The sequence below is a fragment of the Sinohyriopsis cumingii genome, chromosome 18, assembly GCF_028554795.1.
Source record: "Sinohyriopsis cumingii isolate HCF-2022 chromosome 18, ASM2855479v2, whole genome shotgun sequence".
Classification (NCBI taxonomy): domain Eukaryota; kingdom Metazoa; phylum Mollusca; class Bivalvia; order Unionida; family Unionidae; genus Sinohyriopsis; species Sinohyriopsis cumingii.
In genome coordinates this window covers 19,791,409-19,814,382 of record NC_142978.1, presented here as the reverse complement: position 1 = coordinate 19,814,382, position 22,974 = coordinate 19,791,409, and the positions used below count along the sequence as shown (strand labels likewise).

Genomic DNA, 22,974 nt, shown 5'->3' with positions numbered 1-22,974 from the left:
CAAGTGTTCGTGCTTCTCCCAAAAAATAAAAATAAGCTGCTATTCCAGTGGAAAGGGCCATACGATGTCAAACAGGTGAAAGGCGAAATGGACTAAATCATTGACGTGGAGGGTAAATCCAATATATTTCACGCCAATATGCATAAACTCTACCTAGAAAGACCTAGACAAACAATAGATAAAAGGGTCTTGAATGTAGTATGCATAGCGGTGATAAAGGATAAGTCGTGTGACGAATCGGAATCATCTCCAGTACAGAAATGCCCCTTGAATACCCCATTGACGTAGGGAAAGAAGGTATTGACCAGATCAATGTATGCCCGAATTTATCATTGGGTCAGCATACACAGATATTGGAGGTTTTGTCCCAATACCCTGACGTCTTTACGGACAAACCGGGCCGTACTGGATTGATTCAACACGAGATCAAGTTGAATACCTCTGAGCCGATCAGGGTTAAAGAATATCCAATGCCCTTTAATGCGCGGGAGACAATCAACGAAGAAGTGGGGAAATGTTAGACAAGGAAGTAATAGAACCTTCCAGTTCCCCGTGCTAGTCCCCTGTTGTGTTAGTCAGAAAGAAAGACGGGAATAACCGTTTTTGCATCGATTTTCTGCAATAGAACAAAATCACCGTTTTCGACGCAGAACTAATGCCAGATATGGAAAGTTTATTTTCGAACTTGGCAGGTCATAAATACATTACGAAATTAGACTTTACCAAGGGATATTGGCAGATACCAATCGCTGTAATGCCCGCCAGTTAACGGCATTCGCGAATCCGAAAGGTCTTTATCAATTTAAAGTTATGCCTTTCGGTTTAGTCAACGCCGGTGAGTCATGCGTTCGTCTCATGCGCAAACTGTTAAACGGTATGGAAAACGTCGACAGTTTTGTAGATGATATCTTTGTTTATACACATACCCATGTATGAACATGTTAAGGTATTACGGGATCTGTTCGATAGACTTCACACTGCAAATCTTACAGCTAAACCCACCAAATGTAGTATAGGGTATTTTAGCCTAGAGCGTTTGGAACATCTCCTGAGTGGATTCGGTCAGTTGAAACCTCACCCAGATAAAATAGGAGCAATCAAAGATGCACCTAGACCAGAAACTAAAAAACAAGTACGATCTTTCCTAGGTTTGATTGGGTTTTACAGGAAATGTGACCCCAATTTTGCGGCTATTGCCAACCCATTAACAGACTTGACTAGGAAATGTCAACCGAATAAAGTTCCCTGGGGTGTGTGCCAGGAAAAAGCATTTAATGCTTTAAAACAGAAACTGGTAAGAGCACCAATCTTAAAGTTACCAGAATTGAACAAAACTTTGTGGTGAGGACTGATGCGTCCGATAGGGGTCTTGGGGTTGTTTTACTACAGGAGCAAAAGGGGATAAAATTGCCCATTGCTTATGCAAGTAGGAAATTGCTCCCTAGGGAGCAAAATTACTCCGTGATTGAGGAGTGCCTAGCCTTAGTATAGGGGATAGGAAAATTCCATACGTACCTTTTCGGGAAAGAGTTTACCTTACAAACGGACCATCAGTCGCTCTTATACTTGAACAAAGCAAAAGTCACCAATGCAAGATTGGTGCGTTGGGCGTTGTCTTTGCAATCGTATAGTTTCCGGATCGAAGCGATTCGAGGATCGGAAAATGTGGGTGCTGATTTTTTAAGTAAGGTGTAATTAGCTGATCATTTTCGTTCAGTATTCAAATTGGAAGTTTTAACAGTTGTTTATTTCCACATTGCGTGATTTTTCTAAAAGTGTTACCACTTTTTTTTGGGGGGGGGGGTATTGTCACGGAATTAAATTCTTTTATTTATTGAATACATGTACTCGGGTTTCGTTTTTTGTTACAACGATACCCGAGGATGATTTATGTATATTGTGTCATATTTCGAAATAGTAAGTTCGGTTCATCCCATGCAGCACGTGCGAAGTGCTCTCGATGGGACGAACCAATGCATATAATGCACAGACTATGTTTGTGTATAAATACTTCACCGTACGTAAGTTTCTTTACAATACGGAATAGTCTTGTCAGCCGGCAGTCTGCTTCAAAAACTTGCACATCTTCAACTGTCGAGGTATGTAAGTTTATTAATTTCTAGTTTATAAGCTATAACTACTGTACTACCACGTTTATTTTTTAATCTTTGCTATATAGCTTTGGTTTACGCAGCATAATGCACATATTTCTATTCTCGTTTTCTACTTAGCAAGGGATTTATATTAGTATTGAAAAGCTACATTTTCTCAAAAAACTGTTTAATATAGTAGGATTCTTATCGAGCAAGATTGTTTTTTTTTAACCTGTCATTTTGTAATTATTGTGCTGATAATGTAATCTATGTAATTTATCGTGTATAACGTCATTACGTTATTATGCCCGTGTCATGTATAGTATACGGTATTGGATATATTTTCAGCTGTCTGTGACTGGAACGTCTGTGACCGGAGTGTCTGTGTCTCTCTCTGTGACCAGAGTGTCGTGTGTCTGGAGTGACCGGAATTTCTGTCTGTGACCGGAGTGTCTGTGTCTGGAGTGTCCGGAGTGTCTAATGTCCGGGGTGTCCGGAGTGTCTAATGTCCAGAGGGTCTAATGTCCGGAGGGTCTAATGTTCGGAATTTTCCGAGTGTTTCGAAGTGTTCCAAGTGTCCAGAGTCTGTAGCAGCTGTGAAGCTGAACTGTAGCAGCCGTGGAGCTGAAACAAAGTGTACTGATTACGGAGTGTCTGAGTACATGTAATTTGTTAGCGGTGGGCTAATTTTGGGGTTCGTAAAACCCAGCGTATCTTTCGGGACTGTACAGATAAGTTGTATATCTGTCCGTCTTTTTCATCACTATAATTTCGCTACCCGAGTGAATGCATTTTACTACTTGAGTAAAATTTTACATCGTTTACTACCTGAGTAAACTATATCCATCATTTCATTGCCAACTCATTGTGAACCATTCACCTCTTGTCTTTGTATTTGCTAAATTAATTTTTTAGTTTTCATCAAGTCTGTGCGTTCTTATGTTAATTAAATCCAATATTCGGATTATATATACACGCACATATTCATAATTAATTGCTCATGCAAGTCATCCATTATTAAATCTAGTAATATCATCGTCAAAAGTGTTCTGTTGTGAATTGAGAATCCCACCCGGTTATCTTATTACACTATGGTGCGCCCTTATTTCGCTGTTTTCTCTAGACGAAATGTCAGGACGTCCTTGGTTAGTGGACTTTATACCCTAGGATTAAAATATTAAAGAAGGGTCCATGTAAAAACCTAACAAAGAGGGCACGTAATGGCTCAAATGGAAATGTAAGATATAATCTTACAGCATCTAAAGAGTTCTGATTGCTTTATCTAGCCGTGATGTTCTAGAAATAGGCTGGAAAAGTTTTTCTTTCTAATTTTCATACTGTTAGGACGGATCACTACTTTCATACTGTTCAACAGGCGTTGAGATCAAAATCCTCTAATCAGAAGTTCAGTTAGTACAAACTCTTTGATTCAGTCTATTAATTTGTGCGTGTTTTTCATACCTGGTACCCGTCGGACGCACCTTATATCGCGGTTTGCTATCGACGAAATTCGTCAGGACTTCGCTCGAGAGTTGACTCTATCCCCTAGAGATAAAATATAAAAGAAGGTTCCATGTCAAAACGGTATAAAGATATAATGTTCTCACGGCATGTGTCTTACTCGACTTTCATCTAGCAGTAGATTTCTCGAAATCGTCTCGACGAATTTTTTTATATAAAAAAATCTTTTAGAACGTGTACCTAGTTAGATAATATGCAGGAAACGTTGAAATCAAAATCCTCTTAGCAGGTGTTAAATTAGTACAAACTATCGATGCTGTATATTAATATTTGCGTGTTGTTGTTTTTGTTGTTTTTTTTCGGGGGTGGGGTAATACCAGATACCCATAGGGCGTCCCTTATTATGCTGTTTCCTCTCTAAGAAATTCGTTAGGACATTTTTTTGTGGACGGATCTCTATCCCCTAGAGATAAAATGTCAAAGAAGGGTCTATGTTATAATCTTACGGTATGTGTCGTACGAGACCTCCGTCATCTAGCTGATTTCTCGAAATCGGCTCAAACGAAATTTCTCAGGACTTCTTTCGTTACTACAATATCTTCTAGAGATAACATCTCATGAAGGGTCCTCGTCAACTCTTTTTTAAAGATGATACTTAACGACCAAACTGTATAAGTAAGATATTATCTTCTTGCGTCATGTGCTTTACCTGCCCTCCACTTCCCTTTATAACCCCAATTTCTGGAAATCGGTTACAAGTATGCTAAGTTCCCCAGTTCCAAGGACTTCAAGACAATATTCAAGTCAACTGAAGGCTTCTTAAACTCGTAAATACTCTACATAATTCTCCTCTAAGGACATGACGACCACACACGAGAAATCTCCAAGTTCACACTTGTATGGTTTTTTTGTGGTTTCCCTTTTACTTGAGTCATTAGTAAGCTTTTCGAACCCGAATACTAATACTTAACGCTATGCAACACAAGACACGACCCAAATGCCTAACACAACTAATTAATCCTATATCAAATTACAAAACACATATTCCTACCAATATCCTAAACGATTCCTACATATAGTCCGTGATCTGTCTATATTTAGCTTCATATAGCACTCTCCAATCAGGTTACACCACCGCATGCCCTAAAAAGCTTTCATCTGCATTAACTAAGTGGTAACCAATTACACACTGAATTGGAAATAATGAATAAAAAAAATTAAAAAGAACGTGTGAATAAGGAATAGGTATTAATATGTATGTGAAAATATTTGAATCGGGAATAAGTAACTGGTTTACTTATTCCTTATTGAATCGGTAACTGGTTACTTATTCCTTATTGAATCGGGAATAAGGAATAAGTAACCAACTTGATTTCGCTAGGCATATGTCTCTGCATGGATGGAGTTATGAAGTTTAATTTTAAGGTTAATTATCTTATCTCAGCACCACCATCCGCCTCTCTCTCTCTCTCTCTCTCTCTCTCTCTCTCTCTCTCTCACACACACCTTTGGTGTCAGTTCTCTTGAAACTGTTTATATGTATATGTCTATTTCCTCAGCTGATTATAAAGCAAGATTAAATCGATAAATTCTCCCCTCGGGAGTTATGAAGGTTCTGGGGATAAATAGTAGTGGGCAGGCACTCTTTTGTTCAGTTTCAATTCTCCATCAGTTTTATAACGTTTCTGTCTCCTCTTGTTCTACTGTTCTAGTACGCATGGACGTTTGTGTGGCTGCCACTGCTGATGGACCCATATCTGTTAGGCATTTGCATTATCGTCTTCCTGCTCTTCAAACTGAAAATGGGGCGGGTGGTTCACCCCAATCACAAATTATTTGTTTCTCAAACCCCTATAAAATACCTCCTTTTTCATTGTTTACAATCTCTTTGATAACTGCACTCTATAAACTCAGTTTAGACCTAACACGTCTTTCAAATAAAATTTGAGCAGATTCAATTTGTCAATATTTATGAAATTTACAAAGGTTTTTATTTTTGTAGCAGGATAATTAACATTTTCTTACCTATGTATCTTTGAAGTTTTTCACATGTCATTCTAAAGGAGAAACTGGCCATAACGACTTCGTTAAGGCATACAACCTAAGATTTTCGACTTTTTTTGTTCTTGAAAATGCATGATTTTATGACAAGTATAGTACAAATAATGAATAATTACACGTCATCCAGCTTCATAAAATGTACAACTGTCAGTTTAATCAACGAAAATGTAATGATTTTCACACGTATATACGGATTGCTAATTAATTATGCGGAAACGGAATTGACCGATATTCCCCGAAGTCGCAGTGTCACGTGACGAGCGTCAACATATATGGAAGTCGAGGTAAGCATGTGTTTCTTTTTTGATGTAATTATTGCCTTATTCTTAATATTTCTTCGTCTGTCCTTCTCCTTAGTTCTTTATAGTCACGCGCAATAAATGTATTGCTTATAGATTTCTCATTGTATATAATAAATTACAAGAAATAGGCAAAACGGCAATATGATGGAGTAGCATGACAATAAGGGGTTCCTCAAAGGAGCAATTCTTGAAATTCCCATTCCGTATTACTTGTCGTGTTTGTGAGATTGTGTGGTATGTTGCAAGATAAACTAACTAAAAATATGAGAATTCGTATCACTGTAATCAGAACCAATACTAAAAGATCTCGCTAAAGTCGCCTCTTTGACTCAGAATGAAGTTGATTGGCTTGTACATTTGCATTACCACCTCAGGCTCACTAATCCGATAATCGATATGATTTACGCATTTGTTTTTACGCTTCATTAATAATAATAATAATAATAATAATAGTGTTGTGGGCAAGTTCTATTCTAAATAAATATCCATTTCATGGCTATGTCAGTAAGAAACATACTGTACATTGTTATGTGATAAAAGTATTAGCTTCGACAAGTGCAATTAAAAAAAAAAAAGTCCCCTCATATTACAATTGAAAAGCTTGTGATTTTTCTGCCTTTTATCACATATGATTTAAGTATAGGTTTCAGATAACACTGTAAGTGAATCAGTATCTCGGACGTCATCACTTCATGACAGTACTGACAGCCCAGACCAACATCAACTAAGGGATGTTAGAAGAAGAAGAGGTATTAGAAGAAGGGAGTCTATTAGAAGGGTACAGGAAGAGAGTCAAGTAGAAAGGGTTCAGGTAGTAGGGGTAGAGGAAGAGTTACAAGGCAAAGGAGAGGAAGAGGAAATCAAGGACCGTCACTTAGCAGGACACAAGTGGCAACTACAGCTGAAGCCAGAGATCATCAGTTGAAGGTAAACAAGATTGTTGCTATCCGTTACAGTTAGCTTTTGTATTAAGACTTATAAATTTATGATTTATTTTTTCGTCAGTTTTTTTCATAATGTTGAATTCATTTCTTATAGGAATGCATGGCCAATATGACAAATGAAAGAAAAGATAACCTTTTGGCTCCAATATGCCAAAAACACCCCAACATGGTATTTGAAGTGATAAAGGGCTCATCAACGGAGCAACAAGAATATCATCCAAGACCAGGAGGTGAATCACCAACTTGGTGCATATGCAGTAACTGCCGTGAAATGCCAAATGATGAGGAAAAGCAGTGCTGCAAACAAATAATGTCAAACTGCTATTCCAGGCTTCCTGTGAGTAATTTTTGTGTAAATTGTGTCTTTCTAGTTCTACTTTCCATAAGTCTCGCGACTGTAATCTGCCTCAATTGCCCAACCAGAGTTAATATTTTTATTATTTAGTATTTAGTATTAATGAATTAAGCAGCTTATTGAAACACTTGTTTATCATTATGTTTGCTTCATTGCATAACACAAGAATCAATATTTTCCAACAGAACATTTAATGCTTTCATCTTTTTGGAATATATTTTAATGACAATTTTTTATAATTTCTGCATGACTTTGACCTGGTTGTTTTAGACGAAGTCGTGCTTCTTGTTGCACAGAGGTATAGGCAAGATGTCCTGGCAGCAGAAGAAGATAATGATTACAACCGGGGGGAAAGGCATGCTGCTTATAGGCAGTTTATTTTATGGACTTATGGATACCTTGGTGCTGGCAACAGACGTGTCATTCCAAGCTGTTGTGTATGGCATATAAGGGATAAATACCCAGATAGTTTTGGCCAGTACCGTGGCTTTACTCAAGGAAGACTTGGGTGATCTTTTTAGTGATGTGATGTGTGAATAATAGAATCTATGATGAGGTTTGCACCAAGACAAGGAAATCCCAATCAAAGGTTGGGATTTCATTGTGTTGGTACAAATACTGACGTAGATTATTTTTCTCACGCAATTTTTCTAAATAAAAGAACCTTGTAATTTTGCAATATAGTTAGCAGATTCAACACATATTAGGCAAGTACTATTATTGCCTCTTACTTCATAAAAAGTCATCAAGTCTTGTACTCTTGTATGAAAATAACAATAATTACTTAAATAGAATCTAGCTTTATATGCTGCTCTTAGAAAAAGGAAATAAAGAATTTGTTTTTAATTGTTACATGTTGGAAGTACTGCACAATAAGCATTTGGAACAATGTGCTATTGTGTATGAATACAGCACATTGATACAAATATATGAATGAGGGCAATTGGGTGACCTGTCAACACGAATTACTCAAGTTCATGCATTAGAAAATAAAAAAATAAAAGAATTTGATATTATTGCTGTATTATGATGTTTAATTGAAAGATGTCTTATAAAAGTAACAATAAGTAATTAATAGCTTATATACTCCTAACCTTTAACTTTCCTCAATTTGAAAAACATTCTGTGGTATGCAGCAGCATGATACTGTTCAGTACAATACTGGGTGCACAGTTCTTTCTAGGCACGTAATGACTTTTATGAGATTTTGAATTCATGACTTACCTGGAAATTTATATTTTCTGTCCTGGAAATATAGCAAGTATTGCTATTACTATTGAAATGGTACACTACATGAAAATCTTGTGAAATAGCAAGTGCATGAGTTTCCCTTTGCAATCTCATTATGATGTTTGATTCAATTGGGGCAGATTCAGATGTTTGATTTGTTTTGAAGAAAACAAACAAATTTGACATAACACATTTTTGGTTGTTGCTGGCTTTGCAGTAGTTCTTGAGAGAATTTGGTTTGTTTTAACCAGTGACATCTATTGCCTGTGCGTCTGGAGTTCTACCAAATAGATCAACTTCTTGTATATGTATGTGTGCATGTCTCAAAATAGTTTGTATGGTGTGTTAATAAAGTTGGAGAAACTAAGTTGCTTTAATTTATGACCGAATATATATATATATATATACATATATATATATATATATATATATATATATATATATATATATATATATATATATATATCCGACAAAGCAGAAGACAACAAGGATTTTTCTTTTTAAAAGTAGACAGCCAGGCTGAGAAAAGAAAAGCAACATTAGCAAAATAGCAAGATTTCTTGGTCCCACGGGTGAGAAATTGTGTTATTTGGCATGCATCTTAAATTTGTAATTGAATATTTGTATATTAAATATAATATAGATGTAGTACCTGATTTGAGATATTAATTTCATGGAAGGATTCTCTTTCTTAGGAACTTGTGATTTTATTTTAAGTTGTATAAAGCATTTCTTTTGTTTCATGCAATTTTTATTTTGCATGAACAAAATTTGTTAAACATTTTATTAGCTACCTACCCAGTAAAGAATAATTATATGTATGGCTATGTTTTAAAAGCAACTCTGAGGAGACCATTTATTGGTATGATACTACTGGTATTATACAGAAAATTTATTAAAAACATAGGATGAATTAAGTTGACTAGCATTGTCATGGGATGCAAAGGATGTAAGGCACAAAAGTATAGGATGAACATGATTGTTTTCTTGCATATGCATGTTAAGTAAAATGATAAATAACGCCTATTCATAATGAGTTGAGACAGGAAAACTTATTGCAGTGTTTCATGAATACAGATCGGTTTGTAAATATCAACAGAACTACAAAGACTAGGATACTATTCTATCCAGCACAATACTGCTCATTAGTTATGGCATTTCAATAAAAACAAAATGGCTCTAGAAACTTCAATAAAGTTTTTAAGACTAAAATACTAGTTCATCAAATGCAACTTTGAATGCTATATTACATATATGCATCATCAGTCATCTGATTACAACTAAACCAAACGTTATACTTGACATCAGTTAAAGCATCAAATTTTCAGTTCTTTCAAATGTGTTCATTCACTACAAAAATAATAATACCCTTGATATGAAAACCCAAATGAATGTACACAACTGCATACACTGTGAAACTAACTGTTATATATTATGAAATTTACTAAACTTATATAATTACAAATGTGCACGTACAGACATAACTTTAATTCAAGAGTATAGTCAGGTATCAAATGTGCACGTACAGACATAACTTTAATTCAAGAGTATATCCAGGTATCAAAAACTGAACAATATCATCTAAGAATAATTATGGCGTACATATAAAACTCTCTCCACATTATAACTACAGTATTGCTACTATATTATATAATTCTCAGCAGTTTGTTTCAAATTTATAGATGGACCTATCAGCTGAAGTCATTGTATCCAGAAGTGACTTGTCCATCAATCTCCATCTTTACATTAATGGAGTTATTTTACACAGTTTATGATAAGAGCATTGTTCCATAAAAGTCATACAACTGACTTTTATATGAGGAACTAGTCTACCATTGCTATAAAGGATTGGTTACAGACATCCCAGCACAAAATACTAGCCAGTTTTATAGAACTTACATTGAAGTTGTATTATCCTGTGTTGGTTTATATGCTTTTGACTGATTACCATTTACTCAATGTCAAATTTTAGTACACCGCCTAAACAAACTACTGCACGGAAACAGATAGTGTACTTAAGCCGAACCCCATGTGTGTTTCCTATTGCATTTGTTTTAAAATTAGGGCAGCTTGGTACTTTAGGGGCCCCGAGTAGCCGAGTGGTCTAAAGCGCTCTCCATTACGGATCACTGCCATCTCACCTCTGTCTGCGTGGGTTCGAGTCTCAGATTTGGCTAATGTGGGTACGTGTGAAAGTTTGCCAGTAACTTCTCGTGGGTCGGTGGTTCTTTCCTGGATTTTCCTGGGTTCTTTCTTCATCATTAATACTGGCCACCATGTATAGCCTATCGTGTGCTGAAAAATGGCGTTAAACCCTATAACAAGAACAAAGCTAGGTACTTGCTAAACTTGCGATAATGACTTCGCCCTCTGATTTTTCAGACGTAAAATGACTGGCTGTAGTTTATAACTTCCTCGATGTAGCCATTAAGTTCTGGCAGTGTTGTAACCAAGGGGAATTGTATTTATGCAGCATTGATACCAATTAGCCTACGCCGACAAACGCTTGCACATTCACGGGCGTGTTTTAATTGCTAACTGACCATTAACCCTGTCCGCAGCAAGATATCACTGTTCAATTTCATGAAATTGGGCCTGCTGTACTATGATGAAAATATACCAAATTCTGTTTCAAAATTTAAACATCAATATGTGTGTGTGCGATTTTGATTTTTAACGTACCTTTAAACAAATTTCAGTCATATCGCTACGATGTCTGCAGTGTGGCAGTTAATAGTGATGTCTAGCACTGAGGCATCATGCCACAGAAATGTAGCATGACGTCCCACCCAGTTACATTATCCTGACACCAGGCTGACCAGTCCTAACACTAACCTCTTAACGCTGTGCACCAAGTGAGTCAGCTGTTAGTACCATTTTTATAAGTCTTTGGTATGACTTGGCCAGGGATCGAACCCCATGACCTCCCACATCTGAGGTGGATGCTCTTACCTCTAGGTAAATAGTAATTTTGTTGTTGAAAAATATAATCGGTGAAGACCATTTTCTAATTTATTTCTTTTTTAAAAAAGGACAATTTAACAGCATTATTATTTTTATAAAATCAGTTTGAAACCGTACGTGAGCCTGTAATGGTGGACATCACTGCATCTGTGATATACCACTTCGTTAGATTGTATACTTAAATAATTGGGCAAATAGATTCAGGAAAATATATAATTTAAGGAAAACAAAGTTTAAATATTATGTGATAGAAGATTTAGCCTAAATATTTAATAATGTTGGTCAGAAACATGGGACAATATTAGGTTGTGGAATTCGAAAAAATGTTATGGTCAATGCTGTTTTCTGATGTAATTCATTTTCGTGAAAATACGAAAAATGTTTATATAATGTAGTGAAGCAAATATTCTTTAACCAATGCATATCGTTACTATCAGTATATAGGCAAATAATAAAACCATAAATATGCAGCCCTATTAATGGATTTTTGTAATAAATCTAGAAAGGGGGTAATTAATTATGCACTCACATGGCACAACACATGTTCTTTGATGTATTCGTTTGGAAATAAGGGCCCAGTTCAGTTATATATCAATTTTAATGCTACAGTGTGTTGTCTATGGATAGTTACAGTAATGTTTTACCAGGAACAATGGAATCAGGACGAAAGTATGGTTTGAAGTCACTTGCTCATTTGCTCCAATGTACATGTTGTAGGGGTTGTTTCAAAGTATGCTAGAAATCTTTTTGACTGCAATTTTACACAAAACATTTAGAAAATAAAATAATTAATTGGTACTTTATTATGCATTATTACTGACTTGCAATTACATGATTTTAATCTTGTTACTCCTATCATTAAAATGAATTACAATGTATAGTTTCTGCTGTGCTTTCTTTTTTTACATCATATGACCAAAATACACTGTATTTACCTCAAACCAAACATACATAAAAGACTACAAGTATAAATACAATGGGTATGAATATAGTAATTTTTATACAGGAACAGAATGTTTTAATAATAAATATATAACAGATTTTTCATCTTGAAAATAAGGTATTACTTACAACTGATAAATGCATACTGAGGAATATGGGACATAATTAAAGCAAGAAACGCTGTTTAGCTTCCACTTCTCCCTGTTCTGTCTAAAAGAAGTCACTTCTCCCTAAAATTTAAGTCTAGCTTGACCCCTGGGAATATTTCTTACCATAAAGGTAAAATTTGCTAGGGTCGGCAATAAGAAATGGGGATGGTTGGCTGACTGAAAACAAAAATATTTTTAAAAACTTGCCTTATGCATACCCTTATACTGATTTGTTGAGAGTGACTATAACGTATTGTCAAGTTACAAAAGGTCTTTCACCTTTTTGTTAAAATACATTTCTAACAAAGTATCAGTTTTAGGTCTTTAAAAGTTTTAAGAACATAATCAACTGTGGTCTGAAGATAAATTGCTACTTGGAAGTCAAATAGAAGCTGGAGTTTGGCTCAGGGTAGGCACTTCAAGAAATACTTAATCCAAGCCTTTATATGGGTCCAAGGTATGGATCATTTGTTAATTTACATGCACTAGAATAGTCTCTCCATAACAATTTGATACCAATACATGGTACCGGACTAAAAGACCTGCATCATTGTAACTTAAAACGAGATTTCTGCTTTGTAACAATCTCTTCTGTAGGCGGTGGTGGTATTTGAGCGAGTACAGCAGATATTCTTCTTGGATCACTCATTTCCAAAACAACTGGCTGGTTCATGCCAACTCCATCATCTATCCTCATTTTCAATATTTTCGTAATTATTTCCGGAATATGCAGGTACTGTTTATCAGCTCTCTTCGGGTTTTCATACCATCTCCCATTTTTTTTATTGAATGACCTTTGGTATCTGACAGGAAAATGTAAAATTTCACTGACAATGTCATTTCATATTTTGTGAATTCGATAAAGTCCAAACATAAACAGCATAAAATTACATGTAACAAATCATTTTGCTACAGATGGAAATGTCAATATACCAAACCTGTACCTTACCAAGATATCAAAAAATGTTTAGATTATTTACAGAATTTTCTAATTAAAATATAGACTAATCCTAACCAAAATTGGTTTATGAAATTAAGTTATAAAACTTTTCTTCTTTATTATGTTAGATTAAATTGTACCACACGCAGATGGTTTATCAACTTTCAGGTAAAGCATTAATGTTTTAACAAAAATGAATTATTACATTAAAAAACAAGAATCAAGTTTATTACCTTATTGTTCCATCTCTGTTAACAATCACATCTCGGTCAATATGATTGTTATGATCAAGAGCTGCCAGAAAATTCCTAGCTCTGAAAGCTGGTGGCTTATATGAATGTCTTTGGAGGCATACAATAAAATCAAATTCTGGAAATTCTCCAGTTCTGCTGTACTTCTGAAAATTAAAGTAAAATGACTTAATGAATAAATTGATTCAGATGCAGAAAACTATTTCATTTTTATAAGTCCCCATAAAATAATCTGTTTTGATGAAAATACGAATATTGTACAGTAGCATTATTTATACAGTGCAGAGAATAATCAAGTCAATCAACCCCAAAGATTATTTTCATTTTCACCTGAAATGGGGGTAGGGAATACATTTGTGGGTTAATTCTGAATACATCCAAATGCATCTGCTTCCAAGAGTTTTTTGCTTAGATTGATGCCTAGGTGTGCTAAAAACATCATTTGGCATGTGCAGGAGGGTAAAAGTTGGAGTTATTTTTTCTTTTCTGTGCTTACTGACCCATCATTTTCCTTTCCTGGCCACTTTTTACTCCCAATCCCCAACTTATCCTACTTTTGCAAAGGTTCACCTGTCTGTGTGTAGTTCAGACTGGTCTGAATTAGATCGCAGGCAAAAAAAATCTAAAATCCGGACACAAAGTCAGATTCTAACAATGGGTGACCTTTTGCTAAAAAAAAATTGGTCTGAAAAAATATGTTTTTCCCCTCTGCATTTTGTAATGCAAGTAGAAAGTCCAGATTATTGGGTATGTTGCAGAGCAACATCTTTCTGCTTTCTTTTAATACTGCCCACTTTGGAAGTATGATACAGCCTCATCATGCCTGCAGGCGGGATTGGGGCTGGATGAGTTAAGATAACAAAAATGCAGTACACAAGTTTAGAAACTAATCATTTTTGTAATGATTGTTGCAGCTAAAAGAATATCAGTAAAACACCAAAACATTTTTTCACACTTACCTAAAGTTAAGGTAGTAAGGAATCCGGTTCAAGAGCCTGTTATCCAGAACAATTCTGCGCAGTGCAACATGAGGTGGACTGTCCTTTTTGAGCCATTCTTTACTTCTTTCACTGGGAAGAGGTCCATGATTACATGCATTTGTTTCACTTTGATCATGTGGTAATAACCGTTCATGTTCATTTACAACATGGTGCAAAATACCACTCCATACACCCTATAAATAGGAAACAATATATACAATGTATTTTAAACTTTAAATGTTGTAAACAAAACAAAAAGAATGGAAACATTTCACTGACAAAAAATCAGTCTTACATCATTATAAAGCAACAAGAGTGTTGTATATGTACTTACAGTAAAATCCTCCCTGTTCCCATAAATTTGTGCACAGTGCCAGAAATGATTAACAACATCTTTGGTCCACTCCAATAGATTTCGGTTTTGTTTCTCCTGACCAGCCTACAAATCAAAGTACTAATTATTAATTCTCATTCAAACATTTGATCTTTCATACATACTAAACTTTTCTTTTATGTTAAATATTAGATTGCTGTTTTTCAAGTTCTATATCTGCTGGTAATTACTTGAGTTCATATTTCATATTAAAATTTTCTTGTGACTTACTTGAATTAGTTTTTTGCCTAAATTCTTTGCTCCATGCCATACATCATGTGAATGCTTGATTTCTGGAAACTCTTTCTCTGAGGATTAAAAGTAAGACATCAGTGGCATGCACCGAAAAATTTAACTATAAACTGTTGAATTTAAATACACTTATCATTATAAATAAAGTTTCTGATTTTACCTTCAATGCTTCAGAACTAATATACTGCAAACCAAACATCTTAATTATTACATGTCACACGTGCTGTTCACAAATTGTTGTTTAATTAAGCAAATTGACACTAGGACATAACTATGCACAACAAATTTACTTGAAGGAGTCAATGGTCACAAAATTGTGCAAGTCAGTTCACCATATTTACTAAATAAATAACCTGTTATGAGTAATGTGGATTATATATATATATATATATATATATATATATATATATATATATATATATATATATATATACGTTATTGTGATTTGTTTGAATGTGGTTATCTTCCCAATGTAAACCTCATACCATTGATTACTGTTAGTGCACGCATGCAGCACAAACCAACATTGATATGATAGGCTAAAGACAGTAGAGTTTAAGTTCATTATCAGCAAAATATCATATAAATAATGAAGAGGAATACACATTATTTTCATGAAGTGGCATTAGACTTAATTTCAATATTTGGTATTACTCGGGATGATATATAATTCTATCCAGCATTCAGTACATGTTTATATCACGTTTTTTATATTTAAAAATAATTATCAAAATTTATATTTGTCGCTTATTAAGAAAATAATCATGCACATGCGTTCAGGTCATTTCATTATGTCAGAGTAATTACGCAAAAGCCAACTTACTCATCAGAGCAGATCTGTAAATGTGAATCCGTGACGACTTCTACAATTTTTATTTTCTTTTCCTTTAAGAAATTCGGCCCTTTTACAAAGCATGCCTTTTCTAAGTTTGTGCTTTTCCTGTCTGTCATTCTTTTGTCCATTGTTATGATGCACACAATTTTCTTACTGGAATTTTCCATGAATGTGTATGTGCAATACTGGGCTGAATGTCCAGGGCTGTCCATTCTGCCATCTCCTAGAAAAAAGGATGCAGTTCATATTAGCTCTAAGTTTCATATAAGCATTTGTAATAAATATTAATAATAACTATCTTATAATAACAACTGCCACATTGTTTTTGAGTAACATACGATCAGATCTGGGATTTAGCATAACATTAATTACTAAATAGTGAAATCCAGCTTTCCCCACCTAAATTTCCAAATATGTTTACAAGCTGAATGATCAAATTTCAAGTCAACGTGTTAAGAACAGATAAGATACAAAATATTTTGTATAATGTTAAGAGATCATGAGTAACAAGGTAAGCACATTGATCACCTGGATACGTTGTTGTAGGGTTTAACGCCATTTTTCAGCACACGATAGGCTATACATGGCGGCCAGTATTTATGGTGGAGGAAGAACCCGGGAAAACCCTGGAAAGAACCTCCGACCCACGAGAAGCTACTGGCAAGCTTTCTCACATACCCATATTGGCTGAATCCAAGACTCGAACCCACGCAGACAGAGGTGAGCGGGCAGTGATCCGTAACGGAGAGCGCTTTAGACCACTTGGCCACTCAGGGCCCCATCTGGATTTGTCTTCGTTCATCTTTCAACAACTGGTTACAGTTTACATCAAAACCAAGTGCTGAGCATTATGGAAAAAACCATCAATTGCTATGTTATTTTTGGGGGCTTATAGGTGTTTTCATGATATCTGAATTTTGAAAGAACATGTATATCTTGGATATACTTTTAATTTTTCTGATAAATTTGAAATTTAGCTATATTAACTGAAATTTGACTTACCAAGAATTACAACTTCCTTTCCCTGTAACGATTGAAGTATGTGTTCCTGATGGTCAATCCAATATTGGTCAATGGATGGAATTAAATACGTCCTTTGAATTTTATGAAATGTCGTAGAACTTAAAATAGGTAGCTTCAGAAATTTTGAAAACATGACCATCTTCTGAGAGGTACTGCCAGACAATAATATGGTAGATGCCAAACGTAAATCACCACCTTGTAGTTGCCGATTCAGCAGAGGCTGTGAACACCATTTCTTGGCACAATGTCCATTTTCACAAACCTTTAGATAAATATAAAATCTGATTTTATTTCCATACCATAAAGAGTTCTTTTTTATATTTAGTGTGACAGTTTTGTGTAATAAATAGGGACTTCTACATATATGTTTATGTTTATTCTGCCATTTACTAAATGTGAACCTACTGACATTAACAGCTAACATATATGCATGACCACAAGTATAGTATGCATAAATAAGTCTAACAATTCAGGAACATTAGTTTATACCTAGACTGATATGACGACAACATGTATGGTAATATAATGTGAATAACATCCTCCAGTTTGCAAAACTCTGATACTTTTCAGAGCACATCTAACAGTTTTGCTGGTAATGGAGTAAATGTATCTTTGTAAAAGTAAAAACAATATTGATAAATCTCATGAAAATTGCAATATAAATGATGCTTAAGAATGCATATTACACTGAAATGTAACTTAGCTGCAATCTTATCCATTTTAAATATAATGCTTATCCAACAACTTGTCTGCATAGTGATATATCTGTCCCACGTCCCTTGGATCTGCAAGTAAGTGGCACATTTGTCTTCGCAAGACTTAGAAGTGCACTGGAATAAACTAAAGAAGGACTGTCACCAACAAAGTTAAATGTATCTTCAACAGTACGGATACGCCAAATATCAGGTCCTTCTTCTATTTCTGGTTGATCACTACCATCATCCTCATCATTTGTGTCATCTTCTTCTTTAGCATCTTCCAAACAAATGTTACTGTCTGGTCTTAAAGATAAAAATGAAATATTTATGACATTTCATAAAATGCTGTAAGAAGAGAAGGTTATATCTTATGAAATTTTAGTATACAAATCTAATATTTGTTGGCTTTTACATACGTATTCAGTAATTTTGATGAAAAACACAACCGATGATATTACTATCTTCATTATCTTTTCACTATCTATTACACAGTTACATACATGATAACATTTTAATCCAAAAAAATTCTTTATTGAAAAGATACAAAAATGTTCATTACCTGAATGAAAGATTTAAACTTGGCTCATGATCTTCATCTGAAATATCGTCATCAGCTTCAAAGTTGATCTCAGAAACTTGCATTGTAAGACTAGAAATAAAACATAATATTGTCAGGTCATGCGAAAAATATTCATACCCCTCTCTCATACCAAGCATTCAAATTTTGGTAGGTTAGTAGGACATTTTTATAAAATATTTTGTGTGTGGGAAAGCGCATTAGATATGGAAAAGTCCAGTTGTTACTTTCAAAAGAATATATATATATATATATATATATATATATATATATATATATATATATATATATATATATATATATATATATATATATATCAGAAAAATGTAATTTTCAGTCAGTGGCGTTTTAGCTCAGTTGGACAGGTAAGTGAAAACAGAAAATTTTTAAGGGGCATCCATTTAATACGTACGCAAAAATCTGGCAAAGCTTGACCCCTCCTCCTCTCCCCATTGTACACATGCATACTGTCTTACAAGCACACCCCTCCCCCCGAATTCTATAGAACAACCTATATTTATTCCATGCAGAAACGATCAAGGATTAATAATAATAACATGTTTAATAAAGCAGACAGTCCACCAATGTTGAATGTCTGGTTGCATCAAAGAAATAAGCTGCATAATTTTAAAAAGTTTGTCTAGTGTACACTAAAATTCAAAAACTGACTGAACTCACTACAACGGGTTACGTATTAGACAAATTATTATCTAGGTTTTACCCCAGCCGTTTCCTATGTGTACATATATTATCAGTAGACACCTCCCCCCTCCATACGCAAGCATATGCATTTGGGTTAACCACCCCTCCCAACTCCATCCGTATGTACTAAATGGACGGCCCCTAACTATGGCCTTAGTGCGGTTTTTATTTATAATACAATGTATTCATTTCCTTTCGATGATAGCTAGTATACCTTCATGATTTCAAGTATGCATCTATACTATATTTAAGATATATTGTAATTACACTTTGTAACTTGTATGTTCATACAGAGAAAAGAAAGCTTTCGTAGGAGCAACTTTCTCGTTCATACACATATACCATCTACTGATATATATATATATATATATATATATATATATATATATATATATATATATATATATATATATATATGTGTGTGTGTGTGTATATATACACACACACACCATTGATTTTAGTTTAGTTACATATATCATGAATGTATCACATATCTTACACAAATACTATCCTTTTAAGTATCACAATTATTACTGTTAGTATACTTACTCAAATGGGTTTATATAACTTTTAGACTTTTCCATAATAACACTTTCCTTCTCCTGAAATTCTTCAACTCCAGACAAGGCTGAATCACTAAATATAAAATTTTGAAATATGTAAATACTAAGGTTGAATTTGGAAAACCTTACAGTTTTTTTATCATTCAACATAAACAAAGCATTATCATTTATCATGGTTATGATGATGGAAATGAGATATAATGCTTCAAATAATAATAATAATAATAATAATAATAATAATCATATTTTATTTACAGAGGGTGACTCATTTAGTCAAGGACAATTCTCTCTTGAGGCCCTATAACTAAAATACCCACTGCATGATGAGGAGCATTCAATTGTAAAGCAAATATCATTTAAAAATAATGACACAAGGCACTTTTCTATCTTCTGCTTAAGCTACTTATGCACTCTTTTTTCCCAAATGATCCATGTTTTTTAATAAATTTCCATGTAATAATTAAATTCCTTAGCTATGCATCTACCAAAACATTTTTAAACAAGTAAATACACATACAATTTTAATAAAATGTAGTAATACTTACACAACTGCCATATCTGATTCTGATGTGGTTATATCAGACACAGCTGGAATAGCAGCAGAGGGGGCGAATCGGACATTTTGTCCAAACGTCATTTGGCTTAATTAATACTTTCTGCACTCAGCGGATCCGGTGTCGTCAGCGCCCGGTAAAAAAAAAACGACGTCGTCGTCGTTATCATCGTCGAGGGGCCAAATCGACAATTGTCCGGACGTCATTTGGTTTAATTAATGCCTTCTGCGCGCCGATCCCAGCGTCGTCAGCGTCCGGTAAACACATCGACGACCGCGTCGATGTCATCGCCCCCCCTGCTGCTTACAATTTAACCGAATATTTGGTCAAGTCCGATACGATATCGTGTCCGAGGATCATGTAAATTTATCGTTACAAATCCATGTGGGGTCGACTGAGCATGACTAAAAAAGTTTCGAAAAACATTAAAGTCCATGTCACCGCCGCACCATGTCTGCCAAATATTTCGTAGCGTGTGTGTATCAACGCCGTTGAATACAGCAAGAATATTACAGTTGTCTCTGATTACTTTTGGAATCTGAGTGTATCGTTGAGTGACATATATCACGTCAGTGTTTTTATGCCTGCCTCTGGAAAATATCCTAGCTGGGTTTTTTTGATTGTCTAACATAACATCATCGTACACGACTAGATTGTTAACGTCGCCATCAATATCATCGATACCTGGTGCATCATTGATATCTGTAATAAACTCGATGACATTTTTTTTAGCGATCGCTGATGCATTCTCGTTGAAATCTTTCAACACCTCGTAGCATCGTTGATCATCTACGCTAGGGGCGATTAAATACAACTTGTCCCACTTCATCCATCTCATTATTAAATTAAGTAACAATTGCGTCTTGCCGGATCCAGATGGTCCGATGATAATCATCCGGATCGAGTTTGGTAACGCTGCAACATGCTTAACTGGTTCTCTTGTTTTAGTCGCTGAAAAGTCAATTATATTCATGTCTCTATACATAAATTATGGATCTATATTGTGTGAAGTGTAGAGTGCGTACTGGCACAAATGATATGACAACCGTTACAACAAGAAATAATAGATCGGCGCTTACTGGTAGGTGTGTACAATGCGGTATAAAGAAATTTAGATTTATTTCTATTAGACCCGGAGATGTATTAAAAAAAAGCGAGGAGGTGACATCGCAGCCAAGTTATCAAAACTCCCCGGAACACCGTGGGCAAAGTATCCAGGAGAAAAGCACCTCCCAGGATATAGCTACTGTGGCCCCGGAACGCGATTAGATATCAGACTCGATGATCAAAATCAGCCCAAACCCGGTGAGTATCCAATAAACGCTATCGATAAGGCGTGTCATGCTCATGATGTTGCTTACTACAAAAGTAGCTATCTGCAACAGCGTCATATCGCGGATGTAAAATTAATTCACGCGTTAAATGCTATTCCTGATAAATCCTTCAAAGAAAAATTGGCCTCATGGTTGGTAAAATCGGCTATGAAAGGTAAATTAATGATGGGCGCTGGTAATTAATAACAACATGGAATCCATCTATTATTCTCCGAGAGGATACTGGAAGGGGAAGGCCGCAATTGGTAAGCTTGCAAGCGCTGCAAAAGTAACGAGGGCCACTGCGGCTAATTGGTTATCCAGACAGGCTATATGGCAAATCTATCTACCACCGCCTAAACAAATCAACTTCTCGCGCTTTGATGTCAGCGTACCTAATGAAGTTCATCAGGCTGATATACTATTTCTGCCGCATGACAACGGTTACAAATACGCGCTAACCGTAGTTGATGTTGCGAGTCGATACAAACAAGCGGAACTGTTAAAAACAAAGTCAGCAACTGAAGTGGCAGATGCGTTTGGGCGAATTTATCGAAGAGGTCCTCTGCGCTGGCCAAATCTATTACAAGTTGATCCTGGTAGTGAATTTCGCGGCGCTGTTCTATCAACGCTGAAACATCATAGCGTCGCGGTACGACGAGGTCATACTGCGCTACATCGTGATCAGGCCATTGTTGAACGATTCAATCGGACTGTTGCTGAACGGTTATTTGGATATCAGTACGCAAAAGAATTTATCCAAGAAAAACGATCTCGTGAATGGGTCAAAAGGTTGCCAGGCGTAATTGCAGCGTTAAATAACGAGATTACCCGAGCAATCAACATGAAGCCCAGCGACGCGATTAAAAAAACGTATATACCTGTAAGATCAAAAATAAATAGCGTTTCCAGGCCGATTCTCGGTGATGTCACCGTGAGATATCTATATGAACCAGGAGAGCTTGAAGGCGGTAAAAAAAGAGCTACTGATCCTATCTGGAGTGTTACCACACATAACATATCAACGATAACACGATCAACTAATAGACCACCGATCTATAGACTGGATTCAACTGCCCCGCAGCGGGGGTTTACACGCGAGCAACTACAAGTGATACCTGACGATACTCAATTACCCCCGCGTGGTCTTAACTAGCGCCGTTGCGTCTATTACACTCAAGACATGTCAACCTCACATTGTTTTTGACATGACCGAGACTGTTATCAATCCTGTCCACGGTAAATTGGCGAGCGTCTTTATCCGAATAACGCCAACTCATTATACAATTGCAACTCGCGCAGTGATTATTCTGTTGTTGTCGTAGCGAGATTATTAATTTGGCATCAATATCAAAACGCCCGCTGTTTTTTTTTATCCTGTTGGCGGTAACCCGAGAGTTTTCTATCAATGA

The 22,974-nt window shown here is 35.5% G+C and overlaps 2 protein-coding genes across 2 annotated transcripts in view; one reads left to right on the top strand and one right to left on the bottom strand.

Moving 5' to 3' along the window:
- The window catches only part of LOC149776179 (progranulin-like), a 225,217-nt gene that overhangs the window by 127,909 nt on the left and 74,334 nt on the right, over positions 1 to 22,974 (top strand). The gene's annotated exons all lie outside the window — the stretch shown is intronic.
- On the bottom strand, positions 12,547 to 18,499 carry LOC149776180 (uncharacterized). The gene is made up of 10 exons (XM_089942545.1): positions 18,413 to 18,499; positions 17,898 to 18,156; positions 17,135 to 17,417; positions 16,121 to 16,355; positions 15,793 to 15,836; positions 15,277 to 15,353; positions 15,007 to 15,111; positions 14,652 to 14,866; positions 13,675 to 13,838; positions 12,547 to 13,304 (listed from the first exon to the last, which is right to left on the bottom strand). Exons 1-9 carry the CDS (start codon positions 18,493 to 18,495, stop codon positions 13,700 to 13,702), a joined length of 1,440 nt encoding a protein of 479 aa, XP_089798671.1. The 5' UTR covers positions 18,496 to 18,499; the 3' UTR covers positions 12,547 to 13,304; positions 13,675 to 13,699.

Excerpts from the sequence above, each read along its gene's own strand:
- LOC149776180 (XM_089942545.1), bottom strand. The coding sequence starts at position 18,495 with ATGCAAGTTTCTGAGATCAACTTTGAAGCTGATGACGATATTTCAGAT. Across the intron at positions 15,837-16,120 it reads TTACAGATCTGCTCTGATGA|CCTATCATATCAATGTTGGT; the intron begins GTAAGTTGGCTT and ends TACTGTCTTTAG. Across the intron at positions 15,112-15,276 it reads TAGGCAAAAAACTAATTCAA|GCTGGTCAGGAGAAACAAAA; the intron begins GTAAGTCACAAG and ends TTTGATTTGTAG.